The 22,837-nt window shown below is 41.4% G+C and overlaps 7 protein-coding genes across 8 annotated transcripts; 4 read left to right on the top strand and 3 right to left on the bottom strand.

Annotated features, from left to right (window-relative positions):
- The first annotated feature begins 199 nt into the window (after positions 1 to 199).
- Positions 200 to 2,821, top strand: LOC124314016. The gene is made up of 2 exons (XM_046778960.1): positions 200 to 342; positions 418 to 2,821. Exons 1-2 carry the CDS (start codon positions 313 to 315, stop codon positions 2,689 to 2,691), a joined length of 2,304 nt encoding a protein of 767 aa, XP_046634916.1. The 5' UTR covers positions 200 to 312; the 3' UTR covers positions 2,692 to 2,821.
- A 104-nt stretch (positions 2,822 to 2,925) lies between these two features.
- On the bottom strand, positions 2,926 to 3,772 carry LOC124314291 (endocuticle structural glycoprotein SgAbd-3-like). The gene is made up of 3 exons (XM_046779459.1): positions 3,614 to 3,772; positions 3,408 to 3,526; positions 2,926 to 3,329 (listed from the first exon to the last, which is right to left on the bottom strand). Exons 1-3 carry the CDS (start codon positions 3,620 to 3,622, stop codon positions 3,074 to 3,076), a joined length of 384 nt encoding a protein of 127 aa, XP_046635415.1. The 5' UTR covers positions 3,623 to 3,772; the 3' UTR covers positions 2,926 to 3,073.
- A 1,621-nt stretch (positions 3,773 to 5,393) lies between these two features.
- LOC124314240 (larval cuticle protein 65Ag1-like) lies at positions 5,394 to 8,043 on the top strand. 2 transcript variants are annotated; one of them, XM_046779391.1, is made up of 4 exons: positions 5,394 to 5,487; positions 5,598 to 5,749; positions 5,830 to 6,199; positions 7,947 to 8,043. In XM_046779391.1, the coding sequence occupies exons 1-3, from the start codon at positions 5,479 to 5,481 to the stop codon at positions 6,185 to 6,187; spliced, it is 519 nt and encodes a 172-aa protein (XP_046635347.1). In that variant the 5' UTR covers positions 5,394 to 5,478; the 3' UTR covers positions 6,188 to 6,199; positions 7,947 to 8,043. The 2 variants fall into 2 exon arrangements, with proteins under 2 accessions (XP_046635347.1, XP_046635346.1); XM_046779390.1 differs by lacking the exon at positions 7,947 to 8,043 and having other exon boundaries at positions 5,830 to 6,281.
- On the top strand, positions 7,197 to 8,043 carry LOC124314267 (larval cuticle protein 65Ag1-like). The gene is made up of 3 exons (XM_046779427.1): positions 7,197 to 7,262; positions 7,349 to 7,500; positions 7,581 to 8,043. The coding sequence occupies exons 1-3, from the start codon at positions 7,254 to 7,256 to the stop codon at positions 7,936 to 7,938; spliced, it is 519 nt and encodes a 172-aa protein (XP_046635383.1). The 5' UTR covers positions 7,197 to 7,253; the 3' UTR covers positions 7,939 to 8,043.
- Positions 8,044 to 9,431: 1,388 nt separating this feature from the next.
- LOC124314292 (endocuticle structural glycoprotein SgAbd-3-like) lies at positions 9,432 to 10,235 on the bottom strand. Its single transcript, XM_046779461.1, has 3 exons — positions 10,125 to 10,235; positions 9,917 to 10,035; positions 9,432 to 9,837 (listed from the first exon to the last, which is right to left on the bottom strand). Exons 1-3 carry the CDS (start codon positions 10,131 to 10,133, stop codon positions 9,582 to 9,584), a joined length of 384 nt encoding a protein of 127 aa, XP_046635417.1. The 5' UTR covers positions 10,134 to 10,235; the 3' UTR covers positions 9,432 to 9,581.
- A 1,312-nt stretch (positions 10,236 to 11,547) lies between these two features.
- Positions 11,548 to 14,548, top strand: LOC124314057 (F-box only protein 21-like). Its single transcript, XM_046779053.1, has 8 exons — positions 11,548 to 11,824; positions 11,903 to 12,163; positions 12,233 to 12,614; positions 12,673 to 12,806; positions 12,868 to 13,225; positions 13,311 to 13,436; positions 13,508 to 13,748; positions 13,817 to 14,548. Exons 1-8 carry the CDS (start codon positions 11,667 to 11,669, stop codon positions 13,969 to 13,971), a joined length of 1,815 nt encoding a protein of 604 aa, XP_046635009.1. The 5' UTR covers positions 11,548 to 11,666; the 3' UTR covers positions 13,972 to 14,548.
- Positions 14,182 to 18,666, bottom strand: LOC124314120 (tektin-1-like). Its single transcript, XM_046779170.1, has 9 exons — positions 18,406 to 18,666; positions 16,149 to 16,683; positions 15,973 to 16,077; positions 15,752 to 15,896; positions 15,342 to 15,630; positions 15,156 to 15,278; positions 14,711 to 15,070; positions 14,563 to 14,644; positions 14,182 to 14,448 (listed from the first exon to the last, which is right to left on the bottom strand). The coding sequence occupies exons 2-9, from the start codon at positions 16,221 to 16,223 to the stop codon at positions 14,308 to 14,310; spliced, it is 1,320 nt and encodes a 439-aa protein (XP_046635126.1). The 5' UTR covers positions 16,224 to 16,683; positions 18,406 to 18,666; the 3' UTR covers positions 14,182 to 14,307.
- Between the last annotated feature and the right edge of the window lie 4,171 nt (positions 18,667 to 22,837).

Genomic DNA, 22,837 nt, shown 5'->3' with positions numbered 1-22,837 from the left:
AGATCCGTAAGAAATAGATGCGATGTAGACGGGATTGTATCGTAGCATTATTAGCTAATAAAATTAATCCAATAAAAAAGTGATAACCGCGAAACACATACACACACACACACATAAAACTCAAGCTCAGTACAATATCAGAATTCAGAATAAATGGCTGCGTCATTCACAACCATTGGTACATGTCTTATTTTAAAAATTTACTCACAAATAAAGGAGACTTTCGGCGCTTAGGTCAAGTGTATTTCTTTTCGTTCTTCAAAAGATTCAGAATCATACCTTAAAACCTACGAGAAAGCAAAACTGCGAAAAATGCCACTTGCTCAACAATTAGAAAATAAGGTAACATGGTTTTATTGTTATACCTATTAACAACACACATGTAATAATTACAAATAAATTGGCTCGCATTTTTAGAAAGATCTGGAATTGTGGTCCCTTTGCAAAAATTCAGCGCACGAACCCGTGGACTGGAAGAGGATAACAAATCTTCTTCGTCGAGGAGCCAACGTTAACTTACGCAGCAATGGGTGGACAATTCTCCTGTGGGTGTGCTGGAAGAATCAGAACGATTCGCAGGCCAAACTGATTAAAATCCTGATAGAATATGGTGCCAACGTAAACGAAGCCGACCCTAATGGCAACAGGGCATTGTATATTCTTTGCCGCTTTAATCAATCACCAAATTTAATTCATTCGATTAAAGCGCTGATCGACGGTAAAGTGGACGTGAACCAAACAGACCGCAGGCGATGGAATGTTTTACACTATTTGGCGCGATTCAATCAATCAAAGGAATTGTTTCCCATAATGGAATTACTCCTCACCAATGGAGTGAATGTGCAAGCTACTGATTTGGAAGGCTGGAATGTGCTTCATTACCTAGCGCGCTTTTATCAAGGCTCCGATCTCATCAAATTTTTCCACCTGATGATAAGACACAAGATCAACCTTGAAGTTCGAGATTTAGAAGGCTGGAACGTCCTTCATGTTTTGTGTCGCTATTACAGTCAAGTGGGCAAATTGCAGCCCATTTTTCAGTTACTCGTTGAGAACGGAGTTGACATTCACTGCCGCACTTACCAGAATCTCCACGCCCTTGAACTGCTACTTTTCAATCCATGTGGCGATTTCCATTCGACATGCGTCTGGGTTATGCGTCATAATCGCAAAGACTGGGACAATTTGATTTGGAATTGCGAATCAGTGTTGAATATGGCGAAACTTGGATGCCAAGAGTGGACACACTACTTCAGTGACGTCAACTTTTATCGATGTGAAGGTGAAAAGGGTAAATTCGCTGCGGAATACCTGACTGAAGTTAATTTGAATTCGATTTCATTGTGCCCAGAGTGCAGGCCAAGATGGCAGTTTGACAAGTTCTTTGTTCACAACCAAAATGAAACCCAAGTCAACGCCAAACCAGTTCGAAGAATAACATTTCCAGCTTTCATTCCGTCCGTACAGGAGAAGCTCGTTTCACTCCGATCGTGCTCTATAGTTTCGACAGAACATGATTTGAAACCGGTTCCAGAACCTGACAATTGGCGGTGGATGGCTGACGCCTGGCAAAAAGATAAACTCAGTTTGGACGGAGTGGAATTCTACTTGAGCGAACATTCTCACTGGCATTGCCTCCATTCCTGTCGTTGGTGCACTATTTTTGGTCATGTTTGCAACTATTTGAACAGCTTGATCGATCGCATTCGGTTACTAGATGATCGATTCGAAAGTGGGCCGCTGATCGAATATGGCAGCTGGGCCGAAAGGAGTGATATCCTTGCGGCCAACGAATTTGATTTTGGAATTCCGTTGAAACATTTCTCAGTCTTGACATCGGAAACAGCCAACATTGCAGATGCTGTTGTGGTTTTTACGAAGGAAGGAGCCGAAGCGGATGCATTTTACACCGATTACGGCATTAGCTCAGGTCGTCTATTATTCTATTATAAATCCCTCGTCGAAGAAGCAAGCAGTCGAATCTGGAATGTTCACTTTTTCCATCCGGTCGTTTCTCTTTCTGAAACTTGCGTGACTTTGACGTTTACTTACCGCGGCCGACGAGAAAAACCGATGAAAATCAGCGTCGATCTAACTCTGGTCATTAATATGACGGGCCTGGCCGGTGGTCCTTACCAGGACACGGGCGCACCTCATTTACCTGACGTATTGTGCAAATTGAACGCTCAACAGAACCAAGTCGAGTCACGGCAGTTGGTCCCCCACCGCCGCAACGAAAGAGGCCGATGGAAAGTGTCTCATTTTGCGTTAGAACGTGACGTTTTCCTTCATCAGTCGTGTTTTCCCGACGTTTCTCAAGTGCTACGCCTGCTCAAATTCTTTGTCCTCATGTCTAATCACCGGAGAAATCCACACCGGGAAGGAGCGGAACATACCATACAGCGAAAAACTAGCCCTTCATCCTACGCCCTCAAAACGTGTTTGTTCCATTACATGAAAAGTTGTCGCCCGCCTTGGGATCCCGTAGATCGAATACATCACTGCATCGGTGTACTCAAAACGTATTTAGCGCAGGGCCCACAAATGAAATCTTTCTTCGCTAAAAATAATGTGGCGTGTGAAATCAGTTACGACAGCACTTTGATTGTCAAAGAAATTTTGACAAAACTCAAAGTTATGAAGAACCAGAAAGGCTACATTCATACGTTTGATCAAGACATTTCTTTGTAATATTGTAAAAATAAACCCCGCAATTGAGAAATATGTTTTGCGATTTCTTAAAATTTCGACGTCTTTGAAATTTCAATCAAATTTTCACTTTCAAATTTTCAAAAGAACCGATAATACTTCCGTCAACTACCAAATGCCTGCTAAAATGCTAACGTTCATGCGCATTTCGGAAAAGTCCACAGTCCATTGCTCAATAAAAAAGATGAATAATAAATTTGGAATAAATTTACAAAATTGCGGTTGGGATAAATTTTGATTTTCTCATTTTCGTACAAGGAAGTTGTTATATGATACAAGCCCATTTCAAACTGATGTCGACTTTATACTCGAGGAGAGTTGGGCATTATGTACATACACAGCGGAAATTAAAAGATTGAGTCGCTTACAGGACACCGGCGGCCTTCAAGTCGGCGAGCATCTTGACGACGTGCTCGGGCATGGGGGGAGGAGTGGGGAGGTGGTCACCGGTGGCCTGGAAACCGTTTTCATCGGCGGTCCAGTTGACGGTGATGACGACACCATCGGGAGAGGTGTACGAGTAAGATCCCTTGGAGACGGTGCCGATATCCTCGGGTTTAGGTCCAACTTGCTTCTGGCTGCCGCTCTCGGAGACCTTGGTGCCATCAGCGCTTTCGAAACTGTTAAATTTAGCGACAAATTAAATAGAATTAATTATTCTGAGCAAGAAAAAAAAAGTTTTGCAGCTGGAAACTTACTCGAAAGAATAGCTGCCATCAGCGTTCATTTCGCTGTTGGATGACACAATTTCAATTGGCTTCTTGTCCCCTTGAGGTGCGGCAAGGGCTACAGCAGCCAAGAAAGCGAGAGCGATGATCTAATAGTATGCACAAAAGGAAAATGGATTCAAAAATAACATTATAAAATATTGTAATTTGTAGAATTACTATTTGTAAAAACTTACGAATTTCATTGTAGAAGTGGGGAGTGTTGTGCTGCTCTTCTGAATAGAGTTGAGAGAGGAGTGTGAAGATGAATTCAATACTGACCATCTTTTATATTTTAACACGCTGGACTGAAAGTGATTGGAAGACCTTCCAAAGCAAATACATTCTCTTCTTTAGCTGGAGGCGTCTTATCGTATGGAGATGAGCGAAAGGAGAAATTGGTGGGTAGTAACAGCAACGGGAATAGTACCTTCCTCAAATGAATTCCTATTTTAGGCCATGATGGAGGAAGACACACTGGAACTACAATAGAAACTTTTTGTAATTGCAAATTCCATGACATTCAGGGTCGTCTGATACTTTTACTCTCATGTAAAATTGCGTCTCTGCTGGTCTGTGTTAGGCGGCCTGTCCAGTCTACGTAATACATCTATGTAGCACTGAATGACAAATGGCCCAACCGTTTAAAGAAACCTACTTGCATTATTCGATCGTGAGCGAGATGAGGGAATAATTGAAGTTCCAGGTAACGAGAAGAAGTAAAATAATACAAATATGTACGCAATGCTTTTAATCTGTATACTTAAAACTAGTTTAGAAGCTTAGCTCTAATGGTTTGTTTCTATAAACTTTTATGAGCACGTCAAGAATGAGTGAATCTGGTATTTCTAGTTGCAAATTCCATACCTGGAGAGTTACCATAAACTGGGTTAATAAATCACGTTCGCTTTCTCTTACATAATGCGTAAGCGTAACATAGCCTGTGGTGATCTAAATCTAGTTATTCTATTTGAAATGAAATTCTTCGTGGCAGGGCGTGTTCCGAGTATTGCTTGTATAGCCGATCTATCACGACCTTAATCACAAATGAAACAAAAAAACATATAACAACCCTAATGCTCCAATACTACATTCATTTCGGCTAGCTATATGTGATTGCAATAGTAATCGACATCAAACACGGAGTCCTTGCAAGTGAAATTAAGTGCAATTTTGTTGGACTTGAAACGCAATAAAGGTTGTATCAAGTGAAAGGACCGTGGCATTGAATAAAATAGATATTATAAAGAAAGAATAAAAACTAGTTTGTGCTACTTAAAGAATGGCGCCAGACATTTTGAAAAAAAAAAAAAAAAATATGAATAGTTTATCCTGCCATGATTTGGAAACTAGAATAGAATGGCAATAGAAATAAACTAGGCGTCTGATTTATTTGATGTGAATCCAAATCGGTCAGTACCGAATAAGGGTTCCAGATCTCTATACCGAGAATTAAAAACGATATATTTCACTGAGTAACCATGTCAAAAGATTTATTTATAGTTTAAATTCTGTGGAATTCCGTTTGGATTTGACACTACGGCTCAGATTAAACATTGATTAATAGAAAAGTAGGAGCAGAAGCGGTCGTGCAATCAACCAAAAAGCTCCAGTAACTAAACGAATCAACAACTCCATAATTAGTTTTAAAAAAAAATGGTTTCGAATTTCATTTAATCATTATTGCCAGGCGATAAATAAGTATGAGGCTTTGAGGCTTTCAGAATAATCTACCTCCTCTAGACGATCAGGAACAAGTTTACAATGCCACGAATAATATAAAGGGAAAGCTACAGATATGAGGGTCAAGTGTATAGTGTCTAGTGTCTGAAAGTAACTGTGTAATAAGTAGGGTTGGTAACCGATAGGGAACACATCGGTTGCTTTATATGTAACATACATATGGCCATGGGAAATGTGCAAATTCCTGGTGCATGAGAGAAATTCACGTGTGGGTGTGGAGCAAGAGCAGAATGTGCGTTGTCGTTCCGATCGTATAAATAAAAAGTTTAACGGTGAAAAGGATATCAGTTACTCACAGCTAACCGAACTATATCCAACCATGAAGCTTGTAAGTCAACCCCAAGCCAATATTTCTTACTAATTAATTTTTAAAAACGAATATTCTTATATTTAAAACATTTTAAAAACCTTCAACTAAACTCTGATTTTACGTTACAGTTCGTCATTGCCGCTATCTTGGCCGTTGCTGCCGCCGTCCCTTCCAGCTACTCGAGCTACGAGAAGAAATACGAGAAGGACTACAAATACCCCGAGATCACCGTCACTGGCCAATCTGATGAGCGCAACATCGATGGCAGCAGCAAGTGGAAGTAAGTCGATCCTTCTATCCCCGATTAAAATAATTCTTAAGCAAAATTCTAACAATCACTCCAATTGATTTGTGTAATAGCTACGCCCAGTCTGACTACACCACCCGTGACGAGACCCAGGAACAGAAAAAATTCACCGTCACCACCGTCGATGATTACGGCAAAGAATACACCGAGGAGGTTTACGGAAATACCAACAAAGGATCTTCCTACTGGGTTTCCCCTGAAGGCGAGAAATTCACTTTGACTTGGGCCGCTGACAACGCCGGATTCCAACCCAAGGGTGACCACTTGCCCGTTGCTCCCGTCCACGTCTACGAGCTCCCAGTTGCCCCCGTCCACGAGTACGTTCTCCCCGTTGCTCCCGTCCACGAATACGAACTCCCCGTTGCCCCAGTCCACATCCCCTTCAACGGAAAGGGATTCAAGATCTATTAAATTATTATTTTTTTAAAAACCATAAATTATTTCAATGTATTCTATGCTATGATGTGGAACGCGTTGTTGTAAATAAACACCCCAGAAGATCTGATACATTAGTGAGAATTTTTGCCGCATTTGGAAATCTTAATTGTATATAAATTAGCCTCAACATTAGCTAAACGTCATAAATTGGGAATTCAAATCAGGGAAAATCAAACAAACTTTAGTTATAGAAATTTCCGCTATTCAAGCATACGACTTTACGATATCTTATACATTTTAGCCTGAGAATCTACTGTGACATTGCACCAAATGTAGGTGATAAAACAGATATAGTATGACCCCGTGAAAACTGCAACGAATTGTCATGTATTGCTCAAGAAGTGTAACGTGTTAACTTGATAACTTGATATTGCTATTAGTACCTAAAGCGCTACAGACGTTTAAATGTCTTACCGGTATTAAAATTATAAAATGAGTTGTAGAAAACAAATGTGAGTCATATGAAAATCAACAGAGCAATAAAATGGCATACTTAATATATTTTGTCATGATATTAATTTAAAATGTCCACTGTAAGCTAATGCTGCGTCAATAAGAGATAAAATAATTTTGGGGGGGGGGGGGCAAATAAATGAAAGGTTCTCAAGATTCGAACGATTATTAATGAAATCTTGAAAGCTAAACTTAATTTAGAATGTCGTTCTCAGAATTCAAACTATACCTTAATAAGACGCAATGCAATATGGACTATTAATTTAAATTTTAGCAAGAAATGTAGTGGAAACCCGCCAACGATTTTGCAAACGAAAAATTCCTTGCATCATATCCATTCCAAGGGAGAATGTTGAGAAAAAAAAATTATTTCGCTTATGGATAAACCGTCCATTGGACATGTAGTCTGTCAAAGAGAAGGGTTCCCTGTCGTACTTCGCAGAATGAAGTATATGTATCATGTGATTTTTTCCCCAAACAACTGGGTCAGCCGAATGACACTGTATTTGGCCCTTCACCGGACTATATAAGCTCCGACATGGTAGACTAAAAGTATCAGTTGTTTAACAAACCAACCGAATTCAATATGAAGCTGGTAAGCAACAACACTGAAAATATTCTTACATTTTCAACCAACAACACTCTACATTATTAAAATAATTCCTTTCAACTCTTCCGTAGTTCATCATTGCCGCTATCTTGGCCGTTGCTGCCGCTGTCCCTTCCAGCTACTCGAGCTACGAGAAGAAATACGAGAAGGACTACAAATACCCCGAGATCACCGTCACCGGTCAATCTGATGAGCGCAACATCGATGGCAGCAGCAAGTGGAAGTAAGTCGATCCTTCTATCCCCGATTAAAATAATTCTTAAGCAAAATTCTAACAATCACTCCAATTGATTTGTGTAATAGCTACGCCCAGTCTGACTACACCACCCGTGACGAGACCCAGGAACAGAAAAAATTCACCGTCACCACCGTCGATGATTACGGCAAAGAATACACCGAGGAGGTTTACGGAAATACCAACAAAGGATCTTCCTACTGGGTTTCCCCTGAAGGCGAGAAATTCACTTTGACCTGGGCCGCTGACAACGCCGGATTCCAACCCAAGGGTGACCACTTGCCCGTTGCTCCCGTCCACGTCTACGAGCTCCCAGTTGCCCCCGTCCATGAATACGAACTCCCCGTTGCCCCCGTCCACGAATACGAACTCCCCGTTGCCCCAGTACACATCCCCTTCAACGGAAAGGGATTCAAGATCTATTAAATTATTATTTTTTAAAATCTAAACATAATTATTATAGCCATATAATATTTCATGCAATGCCACTAAATACGTGGTGTAAATATAAATTCAAAATATCTACCATCATTACAAGTTTCTATTTTTTTTATTCTTTTCTTAAGTAGACACCGTTCGCTGCTCCCTAATTTTACGGATCTATTCTGGACTCATCTCCCTGAAATAAATTGTATTATTACTATTGATTAAGATGTTTTAACCTATACAACAAGAGAAAACAGTTCCAGGCAACCACCTAACCGCGCCTAACTCAGAAAAAATCGTACTCCGAACTACGTCTATCACGATTTTTAATCAACGCCACTAAATAGTCAGAAAGAAGGAAGACAGATAAATTTTTCTTACCTTTAAGCCTGGGAAATACAGCCAGCCATCCACAAGTGCTCCATACATCCGCAGAGAAGTTGAATTCACCAACAGGAGGAATAGGAAAAAGGGGGCCCTCGTGAATACACCCACACTCACATGGATGTACACGAGAACATTTAAAGAAAGAGGAAGAAGAGATCCGTAACAGGGCCGGAAACGGTATTTTCTTCAATCAAACGGGATGCTGGTTATCTAAATAAAAATAACGAATAAGTTAATATTTACGGAAAACAACATCTTAACAGGTAAGGGCAAGTTGATAGTTGAAAATGAGACACTGGGTAAACCCTATTTGTCAATAAACAGGATAATTTAAGGTGTCCGTGTCATACACTGCATTTGTACAAGTCATGCATCAATAAAACATCCAGTAGGTCATAGGAATAAAAGTAACAAAAATTATAACCCAAGCATGATACTGATTGGTACTGAAGACAGGACAACCAGTACCAGTAAAACTTGCGCATCTTGTGATTATTATGTCTGGCTCAGGCCTCAAATCTGTATAAAGTGCAGGTTACATAGTGCAAACAAACTGCCATGCATCGGCAAGGAGCAACTGGGGCATATGTGATAAATACTAGTCATAAATTAACATTTCACAAATTTTGAACAGGTTTAACTCTTCTAATTAAGCTCCAATAATAATAATATTTGTATTCTTAGTTTTATTTACCTGCTAAACAGCATGGAGTGATTAAGCGATTCCATAAAGAACCGCGCCACACCCGAGTTCACACGACGATCACACACTTATAGTTTTATTTGTTGAGCTATTTTTCGTGCAGCCACGTGCACGTTTCCAAACTGGAGATTGATAGTTTTCTTTATAATCTTAAATTTAATCTCTTTTTCGAAATTTGTATCCCAGACTACGAAGTAGACCTACGAAGCTGGTCGCCAAAGAAAGTCGAAAGCAGACGACACTAATCTTTCAATTAATCATAAGATATCGATTGATAACCATTAAAAATCGACCCCTTTTATATCACTGCAGTCTGCAGATCACTGCGCTTAACGATTATTTTTATTTTCCCAGATTTTCCCCCCAATCAACAATGGAAATTAAAAAGGAAATACATATTTCATAAAGGTTGATAAAGTTGAATTTATTTCTCACTTTCACACAAGGAAGTTGTTATATGATACAAGCCCATTCCAAACTGATGTCGACTTTATACTCGAGGAGAGTTGGGCATTATGTACATACACAGCGGAAATTTTAAAGATTGAGTCGTTTACAGAAGACCGGCAGCCTTCAAGTCGGCGAGCATCTTGACGACGTGCTCGGGCATGGGGGGAGGAGTGGGGAGGTGGTCACCGGTGGCCTGGAAACCGTTTTCATCGGCGGTCCAGTTGACGGTGATGACGACGCCATCGGGAGAGGTGTACGAGTAAGATCCCTTGGAGACGGTGCCGATATCCTCGGGTTTAGGTCCAACTTGCTTCTGGCTGCCGCTCTCGGAGACCTTGGTGCCATCAGCGCTTTCGAAACTGTTAAATTTAGCGACAAATTAAATAGAATTAATTATTCTGAGCAAGAAAAAAAAAGGTTTTGCAGCTGGAAACTTACTCGAAAGAATAGCTGCCATCAGCGTTCATTTCGCTGTTGGATGACACAATTTCAATTGGCTTATTGTCACCTTGAGGTGCGGCAAGGGCTACAGCAGCCAAGAAAGCGAGAGCGATGATCTAGCAATATGCACAATGAGAGAATCAAGATTTAAAGATAAGGTTGTGAATTTCAAAATTTGACCAGAAAATTCCAAGTATCGACTTACGTATTTCATTTTTGCAAGTGGGGAGTGTTTTGCTGCTCTTCTGAATAGAGTTGAAAGAGAAGTGTGAAGATGATTCTAAAAACGGTCTTCTTTTATACACGCACGAAATCCACAGATGAAAGTGATTGTAGATGACCTTTATTCTCAGATAACATTCTCTTCTTCTGCTGGAGGCGTCCTATTATATGGAGATGAGAGAAAGGAGAAACTAGCGGGTGTACTAGCAGCAATTCTTCCTCATAAAATACCTTATTAAGGTATAGAAGGAGGCGGTCTATACAGCGCCCAAAGAAGAGTTCATCAATTGCAAATAACACAACACAGTCAGGGTCATCTACGACTTTTACTCTTTCTCCATGGCTCATCAACTCCCGCCAGCACTGATAGATGCGTGAAGTCTTCTCTCTGCTGGCTGTATAGATATCAGGCGTACTCAGCAACACTGGGCCGCTGAGTGCATCCGGCAGGATTCTCCCAACGAAGGTCACCGAGTTCCCCGAAATCGTGATGTCATCTTAGTTGAATGTAAGCCAAATGATCCCTTCAGGTAATCATAAATGGCAAAAAGATTTGAACTACTGAGCTCTTTGAAAATGAAAGTGCAAAAGACAAGCCGACACTATTCAAGAATCAAGCGTTCGTTACGTGATAAACTCAAAAGCGCTTGGCACTCGGCTATTCATGGAAGATTTTGCAATTTTGGCAAAGTAATAAATGGCGACTTTCTATATATGATATATTAATGCCCGAACAATAGTCACAATATTCGACAGCTGAAATTTTTTTTTTTTAAGGTGCTCTCCTCAACTGCTTGGAAATTGTTTTGCCCTTAACACGCGGTGAGCTGCGCTAGACGTACACGTACACAACCGGTGCGTAATGCGTATGATGATGGAACGATTTTCTCAAAGTTAGCCAAGCCCATCTTGTAACTCCTTTCCGTTATGATAGACAAAAAGGAAGGTCGTTGAATTAGGCAATAAATTTGTGCCGTTTCGCTCACGATTGCGGCGGATTCCCAACAAACGAGATTCCTTCTCGTGATTCGTGAAGCCAACTTTCCTAATGTGCACTTCTAGTTCTATGTTGGAGTGCTTTGAAGCTTCTAGGGAATCAAAACAAAATTTTTTAACATGGTAATACTAACTAAAATCTCATTGTAGACTTTGATCCATGCTTTAATTATCAAACAATGAAATGCAATCTGTAGATTCGTATATTGTGGTTCCGATACTAATATAGACGTTGAAGCTTTTTTTTATCTGATGAGAACTTTCTATTTGTATGTCGATTCTGACCCGTTTTTATCTAGCAAACTTGAAAAACAGAAGAAAGGTGAGAAAAGAAAAAAAATATTATGAAAATACTTTCCTTTTCATCGTTGGCAGTTACGCAGATCTGGCAACTAGACACAATAACAGCTGACTACAAATGTAAACAGATGAACGATACGTCGCACAGTTTTTCATTCATGCGCTTAAAAAATTGGCATCAAGAAAATAATTGTTATTATTTAATCAAAGTCTAGTTAATAAACTTAAAATGGAACTAGTGTCTTTTTCAAATGAAGTCTTGCATCAGATTTTTTTGTATAGCAGCATTGACATCAAAACTTTGATCAGTATTATGAGTACCTGTCATCGATTGCATAATCTAGTACGAGACTCGAATGACTTATGGAGACGAAAATTCAAAGAAAGGTATGTGAAAGCCTGTTTTTCTTTTTCTGTTTTAGTTATTTATTACCTGACATCACATTTTCTGTGTTCTATATACAGGTGGACAAAATTATATTCAGAATTAAAAGAGACCAGCGACATCCTTTGGTTTGATATGGTCGTTTGGAGATTCAAAGTGGTTAAGAATGTTAAAGATTCTTTAGAAGGTTTTTCATCTGTGTGTTACCCCGTTGGCCAACCACCACATGAATTGATGGATTACCTCATTTCCCATAACTATCTCATAATATCTTCTGTTTCTTCTGTATTGTTCATTGAAGATGAACTTACAAAAATAATCCATCATCAAACAAGTAAAGTGTAAGTACAATATGTCAACAGCAATAATAATCATAACAAATACATAAATATTTCATTCTCTTAATTCAGGAATGAAAATTTAACATCTAAAAATTATGCCCGTAAAGTGCTCCAGTATTTAAGAAGCCAGAGAATACAGAGCATGTGGTTAAATTTGATGTCAAGACCGAATTCTGAGAAATCTTTATTGGAAGGTGCTGTGCTGATTGCTCAATGGGGCCAGATCGAAAAAGAACATTTGACTAGTTTACAAGAAGTTGAGAAAATCTTGGACAATATTGTTCTTAGAACGAGACAGCTGGTTCATATAAATGGTATTGTCTTAGATCCTGAAAATCGAAGAACTGTTGGGCAAGTCTTGAAATATGTCAATCAAGTTTTGTATGAAGAGATGGGTTTTAAAGGCAACACAGAAAATTACTATGCACATGAAAATTCCTACATTGATAAGGTAAATGAAGCCATTTTATTTTTAACCTATATACAACCCATGGATTGATTTTGTGAAGGTACTTGAAACAAGAAGAGGCATTCCCATAACTCTGTGCATCATCTATCATGAAGTTGCAAAAAGAATGGGAATCCTGTGCGAGCCTGTGTCTTTTCCTCAACATTTTCTATTAAGATGGCGTGAATACCCGGAGTAATCAACATTCATAAACTGAATATTTTTCCGATTTCACCATTTCATTCATTTTTTGAAGACGGGAGGCTGCTGATAGTTACACATTCATTGATGCTTTCAATCAAGGAGCTTCGCATCAGCCTCGTTCTTGCCCTGCTATGATTGGTCAACCTCGTCAGAATATTCGTCGTGAAGCCTACGCGGCCGTTCCGGCCGAACAAGTGTTCCAGCGGATGGTCAACAATCTGATCCAATGCTCTAGAGGTCACGGAGATAGGCAGGATAACCGACGTGATGATCAACGATTGCGGAACCAACTTCACTTTTCTCGTTTGGCTTGTGTCATTTCTCCGGGTCAAACTCCTTCGGTTGTCGCCTATGCCGAGTTGGCCGCCTTTCTTGGAATTTATCTAGAAGATGCCATTAAACTTTTACAGGTATGAACTATTTTAATTGAATAGTATTCAATCAAGAAAAAAAACAAAACAGAATCTGATTCTTTTCATTATTTTTGTTTGTTAGTCTCGGGGATTCAATGATGAATGGACTAGAGTTGACTTTGAGCCTGGCCATTGGGAACGTGTCCGTCAAATTACTTTGACTAAATGCACAACGAAGTTGAGTGAACAGCAGTTTCAAACAACGAACGTGAGGAAAATGACCATAAGACAAGTCCTACGATGTTGTGTTTAATGTTTGTTTTTATTTTCTTTTTATAGAGAGTAGCATGCCATCGGCCACAATCCATGAGATTTGCCGTCGGCCTCGTCATGAATTACTGCTGCTTCAGTGGAGAATTATTGCGAACAATGTATACTTGCGTCATTGTGTCTTGGGATGCAAAATGTCAAGCAACTGATGAGTGGGTAAGCCGGATGACCCGAAACTTGATACGTGGTAGAGATCAACCGTTCTATTACGTTTTGACCGAGGACGGAAACGCTGGCTATGTGGCAGAAGGTTATTTCAATCACAACTGAGGGTATTTAAATTCATCTTGATTAATCAATCTAAATTTCCTGTTTCAGACGATCTGGAACTTCATCCTGAGGGTGTTGTCATCAACCACGCAGATATTGGCCTGCACTTTGAAAGTTTTGACGGTCGTCGCTACGTTCCCAATGCCGAGAAGAGAGCCGAGTATCCAGACGACGAAGCGGTTGCGTTGTCATTGATTGGATGAACATCACAGTTATTCATTTACCTCGTTATTACTTTTAATTTGCATGCACCGTTTTTATCTCTGCTGATCGGTTTTTAAAATCGAAATCGCTAAGAGAATTAGGGAAGGTCGATATACAGGCTTGTGTTACTGTTGATGCTTATCGCACCCTTGTTCGTGTTATTGGTAGAACCGTTTGAGGGCCAGGTTCACGCAGAATATGGTCGTTGATAATTTTTGCACGTGCCGTGTATTCTTTAGTGTGTCAGTCAGAGAGAAAAAGATTTGATGACGGAATGGACAACAAGTGAGAAAAATTGTTAAAGGTGAAATCATACTATTAGATGAGCTGATGTTTCAGGGTTGCGGGAGGACCATATTCCTACGCAACGCGTTCATGCAATGTTCGGCGTCGATCCTCAGGGTTGCTTCCTTGACGGCAATCTCCTGTTCCAGATCGAATTTCGACTGACGTAAACGACGCAACGAAGCATCGGCCTTTTTTTTTTGTTTTTCACGAAAAGATCAAATCGATATTATTTTGACCCATCATTTGGGTCTATATTATTGTTAACTGAATACATTTTTTGGGAAAGTTGCTTGGTGACTTACCTGACTGAGTTTTTCTTGAAGTTGACGTAACGAAGTTCTGACGACGTCCACTCGCGTTTCCAGACAATTCTGGACGCTGTCACTGTAATGGGAAACGGCTATTAAATAATCCGTCGATTGCGGGCGTTCAATTTGTTAAAAAACTTACCGACAGAATTCGACGTTAGGGCGGGCAGTTCTTCTGGCCAGCTGTTGGATAGCGCTGCCGAGTGGAGCGTCCTGTGCGCCAATGGCGGCGCGCAATCCAGAGGCCGTCTCTTCCGTCTCTTGGATTTGCTGACAGACGGCGCTGTGCTCTGATTTCAGCGCACCGAGGGCTTTCCTCGTCCTGTCGATGACGTCGTGGAAAAGTTGATCTACCTGGTTGGCGTGCGAACGTGTGTCACGAATAATATCCTGCATGACGGACATGGCCGTCACTCGCAACTGCAGCGAGCGGTGAACTTGTTCAGAAGCTTCTTGGATATTCCTCTCGGTAAAACTCTGCCACTCGGTCGGCGTCGTTTGTCTTTTTTTTTGTTAGCGAATGTAAAACAATTGCGCAATCAACTTTTACCGTTTAGCACGGTGATTATTTTTTTTTAATTTCAAACCTGTTGGCTTTGGTTATGGCTCCGGCGTTGCGGTCGTTTCCACCCAAATCCGCACCAGGAGTGCTCCAAGGGAAATGGACCGTAGCGTTAACTTGGCTGGAATGGACTAGATCGGACAGCAATCTGATGACGGAAATGATCGTTATCATAAATTCAACATATCGTCTTTACACATGTACGCATAACCTTGGAGTGCGGCCATCGCCGACGACAGAGTCGGCCAAACCGACAGTCGTTGAATCAATTTCGCTGGCTTTGCCTTTATCCGCCAGATCTCGATCCAGCTGGTACTTGGCGCTCCGCAATAGTCTGATCTGCTCGGCCGCTTCAATGACCGTTCTGCCGAGGACCATTTCACCTTGGCGTAGAGTCCGCAGTTCATCGTGCAGGGAACTTTGAACCTCGTCCAGACATCGGTCGACGTGAGAGCGACGCTCGCGCAGTTGCAAACATTGTTCCACAACGGCGATCGGGTCTATAGAAAAAATGGTATAACGATAACCAGCTGCACCCCCCATATTCAGTTGAATCAATAACGCTCGTCTATGTCTCATCAAAATTTATACTACAAATAGGCCAGATAAATAATGACGGACCTCCACAAGCGTGATGCATCCGCTGTAACTGGGCTTGGCATTGCAAAAGTGCGTCGATTTCCGTGCCAACTTCCGACGTTTTGGATTCCAAATTGGTCGACCAATATTGCAGATCTCTAATCCTCGTCGAGAATTGTTGGCTGACCTGTCGACGCAGATCAAAGCTCATTATTAATATCATTTTTTAAAAAGCTTGGTTTTTATTCATGACGTGTTTATACCTCTCGGCGACTTGACGTGACCCGTGTCCCGACATCATCTCGCAGTCTCTTGCTCTCGGCATTCAGACGTTCGGCCGTGAGCCGCTCAAATTGGCTTTGGCTCAACTGATAATGAATAATGAATGAGACAATTAAAACTTTCGTTTTACAATGACAGGGGGACAAAATATCTTTACCTTGGTTTGATTCCACAATTTCCATTCGGTTGGGGTGGTGTAAGCTCCTCCTCCGCTATCACTTCTGGTCCCCATTTTCCGGCTGGCCGTCTCCAATAAAACCCCGCACAATTATATATCCCGGGGAATTTAAAAAACAAGACCAAGAGCGCTTGGGTTTTCCCAGCGTTGTTACCTGGTCAAGTGCACAATGCAAACTGACCGAATTTCTAGAGCCGGAGTAGAGGGGCATCAAAGAAGTCGGAACGATATCTAGCCTATAGGGGGGGATTTGAGCGCTTGTTTTGTCATGCTAATTGATACAGCAGCGTCATGGCAACCAAAAAAAGGCGTCCAGCAGCAGCGTCGGGGGCAGTCAAACGTCGGCGATGGAAAATATTGAGGGGCGGAAGACTCCGGTCGACTTTGGTTATCACAGATGGGTTATTCCGCTGAGGCTACACTGTTTCTCGTCATGATATAACCACCCTGTGTATGGTATAGGCCTAGGCGGCCATATAGGGTTGATGTTGCGTGTAGGGTCGATTATATCCATCTATGATAAAAAACAAGCCCTTCGGGTTGGTCACTTGAGGCCAGTCAAACATACACAGAAACAAAAACAACAAACACAACTATATGTATACGTATAAAAAGACGAAAACAAAACTTGAATGGCAAAAATAAAGAGCAATGGGCGCCCACATCCATATCCAGGTGGACGACTGGCTACGTTTTCCATCAGATTCGCAGCGTGAGTCACGCCATCGTTTTGACGAAACCATCAACAACAACGGTCGTCGGGCCGCGGGGTTAGTTCTTCTAGAAACTTCTGTCCAGGAATTTTTTTTTTTACCACCGGTAGATGTGTTGATTGACCGAGCACGTCTCCACCCTCTCGTCATCAACTCTGCTGGACTCTTATATAACGAGCTCAAAGTCTTGATGTGCATAAATCATGGGGCTATTAAGAGGTGCAGGTTATGATGGCTGTGATGTGCTGCTCAATCGACCGTGCCCTGCGTTTGCATGACAAGAGAAAAGAGAGTTCGCTCATTTTCAGTGACAGGATATCATGACTGGGCTGGGGGTGGGAGGGCCCATTGTTCAGCAGATGGGATTGAAATCGATCAAACGAACGGACTCTATAATCTAGGGTTTTCTCTTAGGACATGGCCAGGTATATATATATATGCACACGTGTTTTTTTTTCTTCCTGGACGATTGACGCAAACTTGCGCTGCATACATTGTGCCCCACAAAATAATCGCGGACTTGGCAACTTGAGAATCCAGAACTTAGTTGATATTGATTTGAACGGGGATCGAGGAAGTAAGTCATTCGACATTTCAATCGGGCATCTCGATCTGGATAGCTAATAATTTTTCGCTCTCATAAGAAATTGGATTAGTTTGTTAGATGATTGTTCTATAAAATATGGAACATTGGTTTTCCCAAAAACCTTTGATGATGAAGCTATTTTATTCAATTAAGAAGTAGTTTTATTAAGAATAAAACCCCTATTTATTTATCTGCGAAGGCTAATCGCAAAGTATATGCCGAATGAAGTTGTATACTGACAGAAACACGACCTATAGAATAGCTCTTTGACGGAATACAATTACAGTTATGTTCGGCATGACAACATAACGCCACACCATTGTGTAAATTGTATATATAAAGTATCTACTCTGCATTACTTAAATCTGTTATGTAGATAGTTTCACTGGTTTCTTGTAGACTTAATAATGGCACGGTATCACGCTACAGCTATACACAGCCTGGTAATTTATCGATCGTGGACGACTATAAAACGCGGCTGAAACCCACCGCGGAATAACCGTAAGCTGCGAATGGCAATTGAGGAAAAGAAAGGAAATTGCATTGAAATAGTTGCCTATTGTTCAGGGACAACGACTGAAGGTAAACGCACAAGTTACTCGTTTTGTAACAGGATCGATCCTGATGGCTGAAAAATTGTATCAAAAGCCATGAAACTATAGTAACTGAAATAACGTGTTATTCCGCGATAGAATAAAAAAATTACGCAATTAGACGAGATAAGTGGCGAAATCAACATAACGCGGGTTTTCGAGTCGACAAACTTTCACCAGTGTCAATTGGCGTTAACTTTGGCATGTATCAGCCAGTGCGTGGAGCTTTTTGTTTCTGAAGAACATGTTCAAAGATTCAGCATACGGGAATTACAGGAAAATTCTAACAGTAATGACACCCATATCGAATAAAATTAAACCAAGAATAAATTTTTTGGACTTACTGATTTTGTCTAAACATTAAAGAAGGAACTGCAGTGGGGACGTTTTCACCTCGCCATTTTGTAGAAAAAGTCGATAAAATATTTTGTTCACCTGACTGATCCATGTCGCCGATTCTCCAACGAATGCAAAAAGCAACTTAATTTATTCTCGGTTGTTTTTTTGTTGTGAATTCACTCGCAAACACCTGACTGCGAAATTTGAAATACTAGAAAAGATTAAACTATTTTCACGCTCACTAATAAATTTTCGACCAGTACACTTCCTGGGGCTGGGAGTGACAGGGAACTAAACTAACAAACCAACTTGACTGATAAGTTGTACACTTGTACCTGCAAGTTTCTCAACCCCCTTTTCCGAAAAAGCTATGCAAAATAAAAATGCTGCCCCCACCTCTTGGTTTGTTCGAAAACGAGAAAACAGATCGGGGGGAGGAAAGGTACGCAAATTTTCTAATAAATATGCAAATGGTATGATCAAAGTTTATCTTACCAAGACCCTTAAACTGAAACCGATAATTACACTCAACTTGATGGACAATTCAGCCATTAAAGACAGTATAAAACAAAGAAAACTTTTCAGATTAAATTAAGTGAAAATCATTATACCTCAGCAGATGCGACTGACATTTTACACGTGTGATAAATCAAACTGTTTCCTTGAAGAATACTTAAGCAAACATTAATGGCCAGAGCAGATTCGTGATCAGAGAACTTATTTTAAGCGACTTAATTTTGACTCAATGTTGCCAAATGTAATGCTCTACTTCATTCACTACATCATTCCCATTGTATGAAGATTACAAGATAAGATTCAACTTACAAGGTCACTGAGCATTTCCACGACGGTAAATCTCTTTTATTTGTGGAATTTCACGACATTCGACCGACAGTCTATTCATACCAGGAAGATGAATGAAACAAAAGACAAACTCGTGGTCAATCCTCTGGGTTATTCACAAAGAAAATAAAGCCTATTTAAAAATATTAACTGTGTATAGGTTATTTCTGTAATTCTTCACGTAAATTTCATGTGATGACAGATGATGATACCCGGGCATTACATCAAACATGTCCAGACTTGGCATAGGTCTACTATAGAGTCTATATTATTTGCTGCTCCAACTCCATAGCGTATATGTGTATGGCTTTAAGCCGCGCTGTCTACGATACATACTTACTGACATGTCAGAGCCATCAACAAGGAAACACTGTACACTGGGCAGCATCAGCAGCAGCCGGACAAACTGATTCTCGGAAGCCTATCCGCTGTACACGGCTGCTGGATCCATGTAATACGCCGTTTTGATGTGTGGGCATTTGCCAAGCGGAGCGCGCGTCCTAGAGAAGATATTACGCTGTCATTTCTCCACCAAGATTGCCCAGGCTCGCTCCTGGGCGACGACGACAAAGACAGACAGGAAAAAAAAGTGGGGAGAAAACAAATGTAAAAAAGAGAGAAAGCTTTATAGTGATGGCCTATTGAGAAGCGACGAGCCCATCAACGGAGCGAGTGAGCTGCCGGACAGGTGACCGTTTTCCCACGCGGCCAGGCCGCCAGCAGCAGCCCCAAAATGGGCAGAAAGATAAGGGCCAGGGGAAAAAAAGATCGAAAGAGTGACGACGACCCCCCTCCGTGTCACGTCAGCCGGATATCGTGTCCGCAAGTGAAAAGGTGAAGAAGAAGAAGACTGAAGAAGAAGAGACAAATAAACATTTTGACGCAGTTCGGAATATTACATCCGCACGTGATACAGTGTTTCTCTACGGCCAATAAGTAGATGTATACATGGTGTGTGTATATAGGAGAGAGCAACTCGACCGTGATCAGATCAGAGTGTAGTAGTAGTGTCACACCGTGCGGATTACACCCGAGTCTCGCCCGCCATCGCCAGTTGTGGTTAATATAAGCCTCTTGATGGGTGTATGTACAATAGAGACGCAGCAGCACAGGGTGTGGTCGCCGGATCAAACTGTGTGTATAATAGGCTACACGGGACTATAAAGTGGAGGGGGATGTTACTATATTCACATGTATAGAAGAAGATGAGGGACGTGTAGTACAAGACATATATCACAAGGGCCATGAGTGCGCGATCGAACATCTAACGGATAGATCCTATCTCTCTTGCATGTGTAGAGAAAAGCCTTTTGCCGTTTGGAAATGGTTGGACAATTTTTGCCAATCGCCTTTTTGTCTCTGTTTCGTCTTTTGACAGAGAGGTCCTCGACTGCTGTGGATAGGCTCTATGCAATCGAATGCTAAATATGCAACAACCTTATTATCTACTCTTTCAGAGACTGATAGATATGTAGGTCTAATGCTGTTAATAGACGAAACACTGGGAGCTATAGAGCCCTAATACTCCAAGTTTGCTGCTGCGCTGAATGTTAGTTTATAGTGATGTGTGTGTGTCGTTGCCTAAAAGTTCAAAGCCGATCTGCCGGGCCAAAGCGGTTGAGTGAATTATGAGCAACAACATGGCCATGCAGCAGCGTTTTCGTCTCTAATAGGCCTATTATATATGCATGCACACACACACACACATCACCGAATAGCCTCCTCCGTGTGTAGTTTATACATATGTTGATTTCCCGCAGATGTTGCTCGCGGGATCTTGTTAATACGCTATAACTAATCCTGCCATGTATCAAATGCAATTCCAACCGATACGAAACAAATAGTGGAGCTACTACATTTACTACGACGTAGTTTACAACTTCCTTCCGCATACCGCCGCCAAGGAATATCCTACGTACGTACTTAACATCAACCGTTGTTCCATAGAACTTCGTTCCAATTGAGAACTGGACGAATATTGACAGAAATGAATCAAATTTTGGTAAGACGATCAAATTAAAAGTACAGATGATTTTGATATTTTATGATGTAATTGAAGTCTGGCGCAATATATACCCACTGTTGCAAATACGTTCAACACAATAATGGGGGGGGGGGTCGACAAAAGAAATAGTCCCGAAATTTGGGGCTGGGAAGCCGGGATTGGTCGACTCTTGGCCGCAACAGTTTCGGGAGTCGGAAGGAGGTATAGACACGGGGCGGGTGTTGGCGGGAGTTGGCGGTGGACGACTGCGGCGACCGAGCCAATCCGCGCTGCCGGCTCAGCTTCTCACCTCTTTGCTTCTCTCTATGTAGTGTGTGTGTGTGTGTGTGTACATAAGCTGGTTGGCATCTCCCTTGTCCTTCTTCTTCCAGTCGCTCACGACCACGCCCCTCTGGCCCCTCCCAAAAGCTACCCAGCATCCGGACCCGCAGCCAAGCAAGCAAGTTATGTAGCTTACTGCTGCCACTCTCCTGACTGCTGCCATGACGACCCCGTTGGACATGTGACCATTGCACTGACGATCAAAAGTTCTTATATATTTTACCCCCAATGGAATATTATAAGCTCCTTTGACTATTAACAAGTGCATTGTAGAATTGCTATTATTCCAAAAGTTGATTTGAGTCTAGTTCACTTTTCGTTTCTTTATTTCATTATATAACGAAGGATGCGCAGTGTCGGTTATATTTGAGACTGGACTTTTCAATTCCATCCCGACGCCATTGTGTGTGATGCAGACACAGGGGGGCTATAGAGGCATTTCAACTGTGCCGGCCAGCACACTGTGAATAGGCCGAGCGTGCCGCTGCTGTGCTGTGCTGTGGCCGGCTGCGTGTGATGTTGCACATAAAACCAGTCATCATTTCGCTCTTTTGCTCCTGGATAGGTTCAACATCTGCGGACTTTCCCATCCAGCACTGCACGATGGCCGGAGCAAATAGCCTCTCTCCCCCCCAATTTCTTGTACAACGATAGATATAGATCTATTTCTCTTTTTCTTTCGTTTGGTTACATGTATAGAAAAAGACTTGGGTGCTGTGTATTTAGACTCTCGTCGGCAATACTCTCTGGCGCCGTCCATTTATATACTCTCACCGCAAGTCATCAAGTATATCGGCTCCACTTACATCACCTATACACACACACACACACACGTAGCCTGTACACCGAGAGCAGTGCAATATTAATTATGTGTTTCTCAGCACATCTAGCCATCTATATAGGCCTGCCTTTGATTGATGATATAAAGGCGCTCTATATACTTATATATTTGTTCGTCTTTATAATAAATGCGCGGAGAGAGCTTTTGGTTGATGGCAAATGACGTGATTTCATGGCGTTGTAGACTTGTGTGTACATTATAGCCAAACTGAAATTTCATCATCACGGCCTAGGCAGAGGCGATATAGGCTTATAATGCAAATGAATTGTTCAGAGAGGCGCGGAAATTAAATGATTTCCTACACACACACATCATCTTTGGAACCCCCCCGCGATACATTTATTATTATTATCAACGCGCGAAACGATGCCTGGGCCTGTAATAAGAGCGAAAGGCCAGCAGGCGGACGGGAGAGACTCTGTTGAGA

Source organism: Daphnia pulicaria, chromosome 10, assembly GCF_021234035.1.
Source record: "Daphnia pulicaria isolate SC F1-1A chromosome 10, SC_F0-13Bv2, whole genome shotgun sequence".
Classification (NCBI taxonomy): Eukaryota; Metazoa; Arthropoda; class Branchiopoda; order Diplostraca; family Daphniidae; genus Daphnia; species Daphnia pulicaria.
This window is presented reverse-complemented; position numbering and strand designations above follow the sequence as displayed.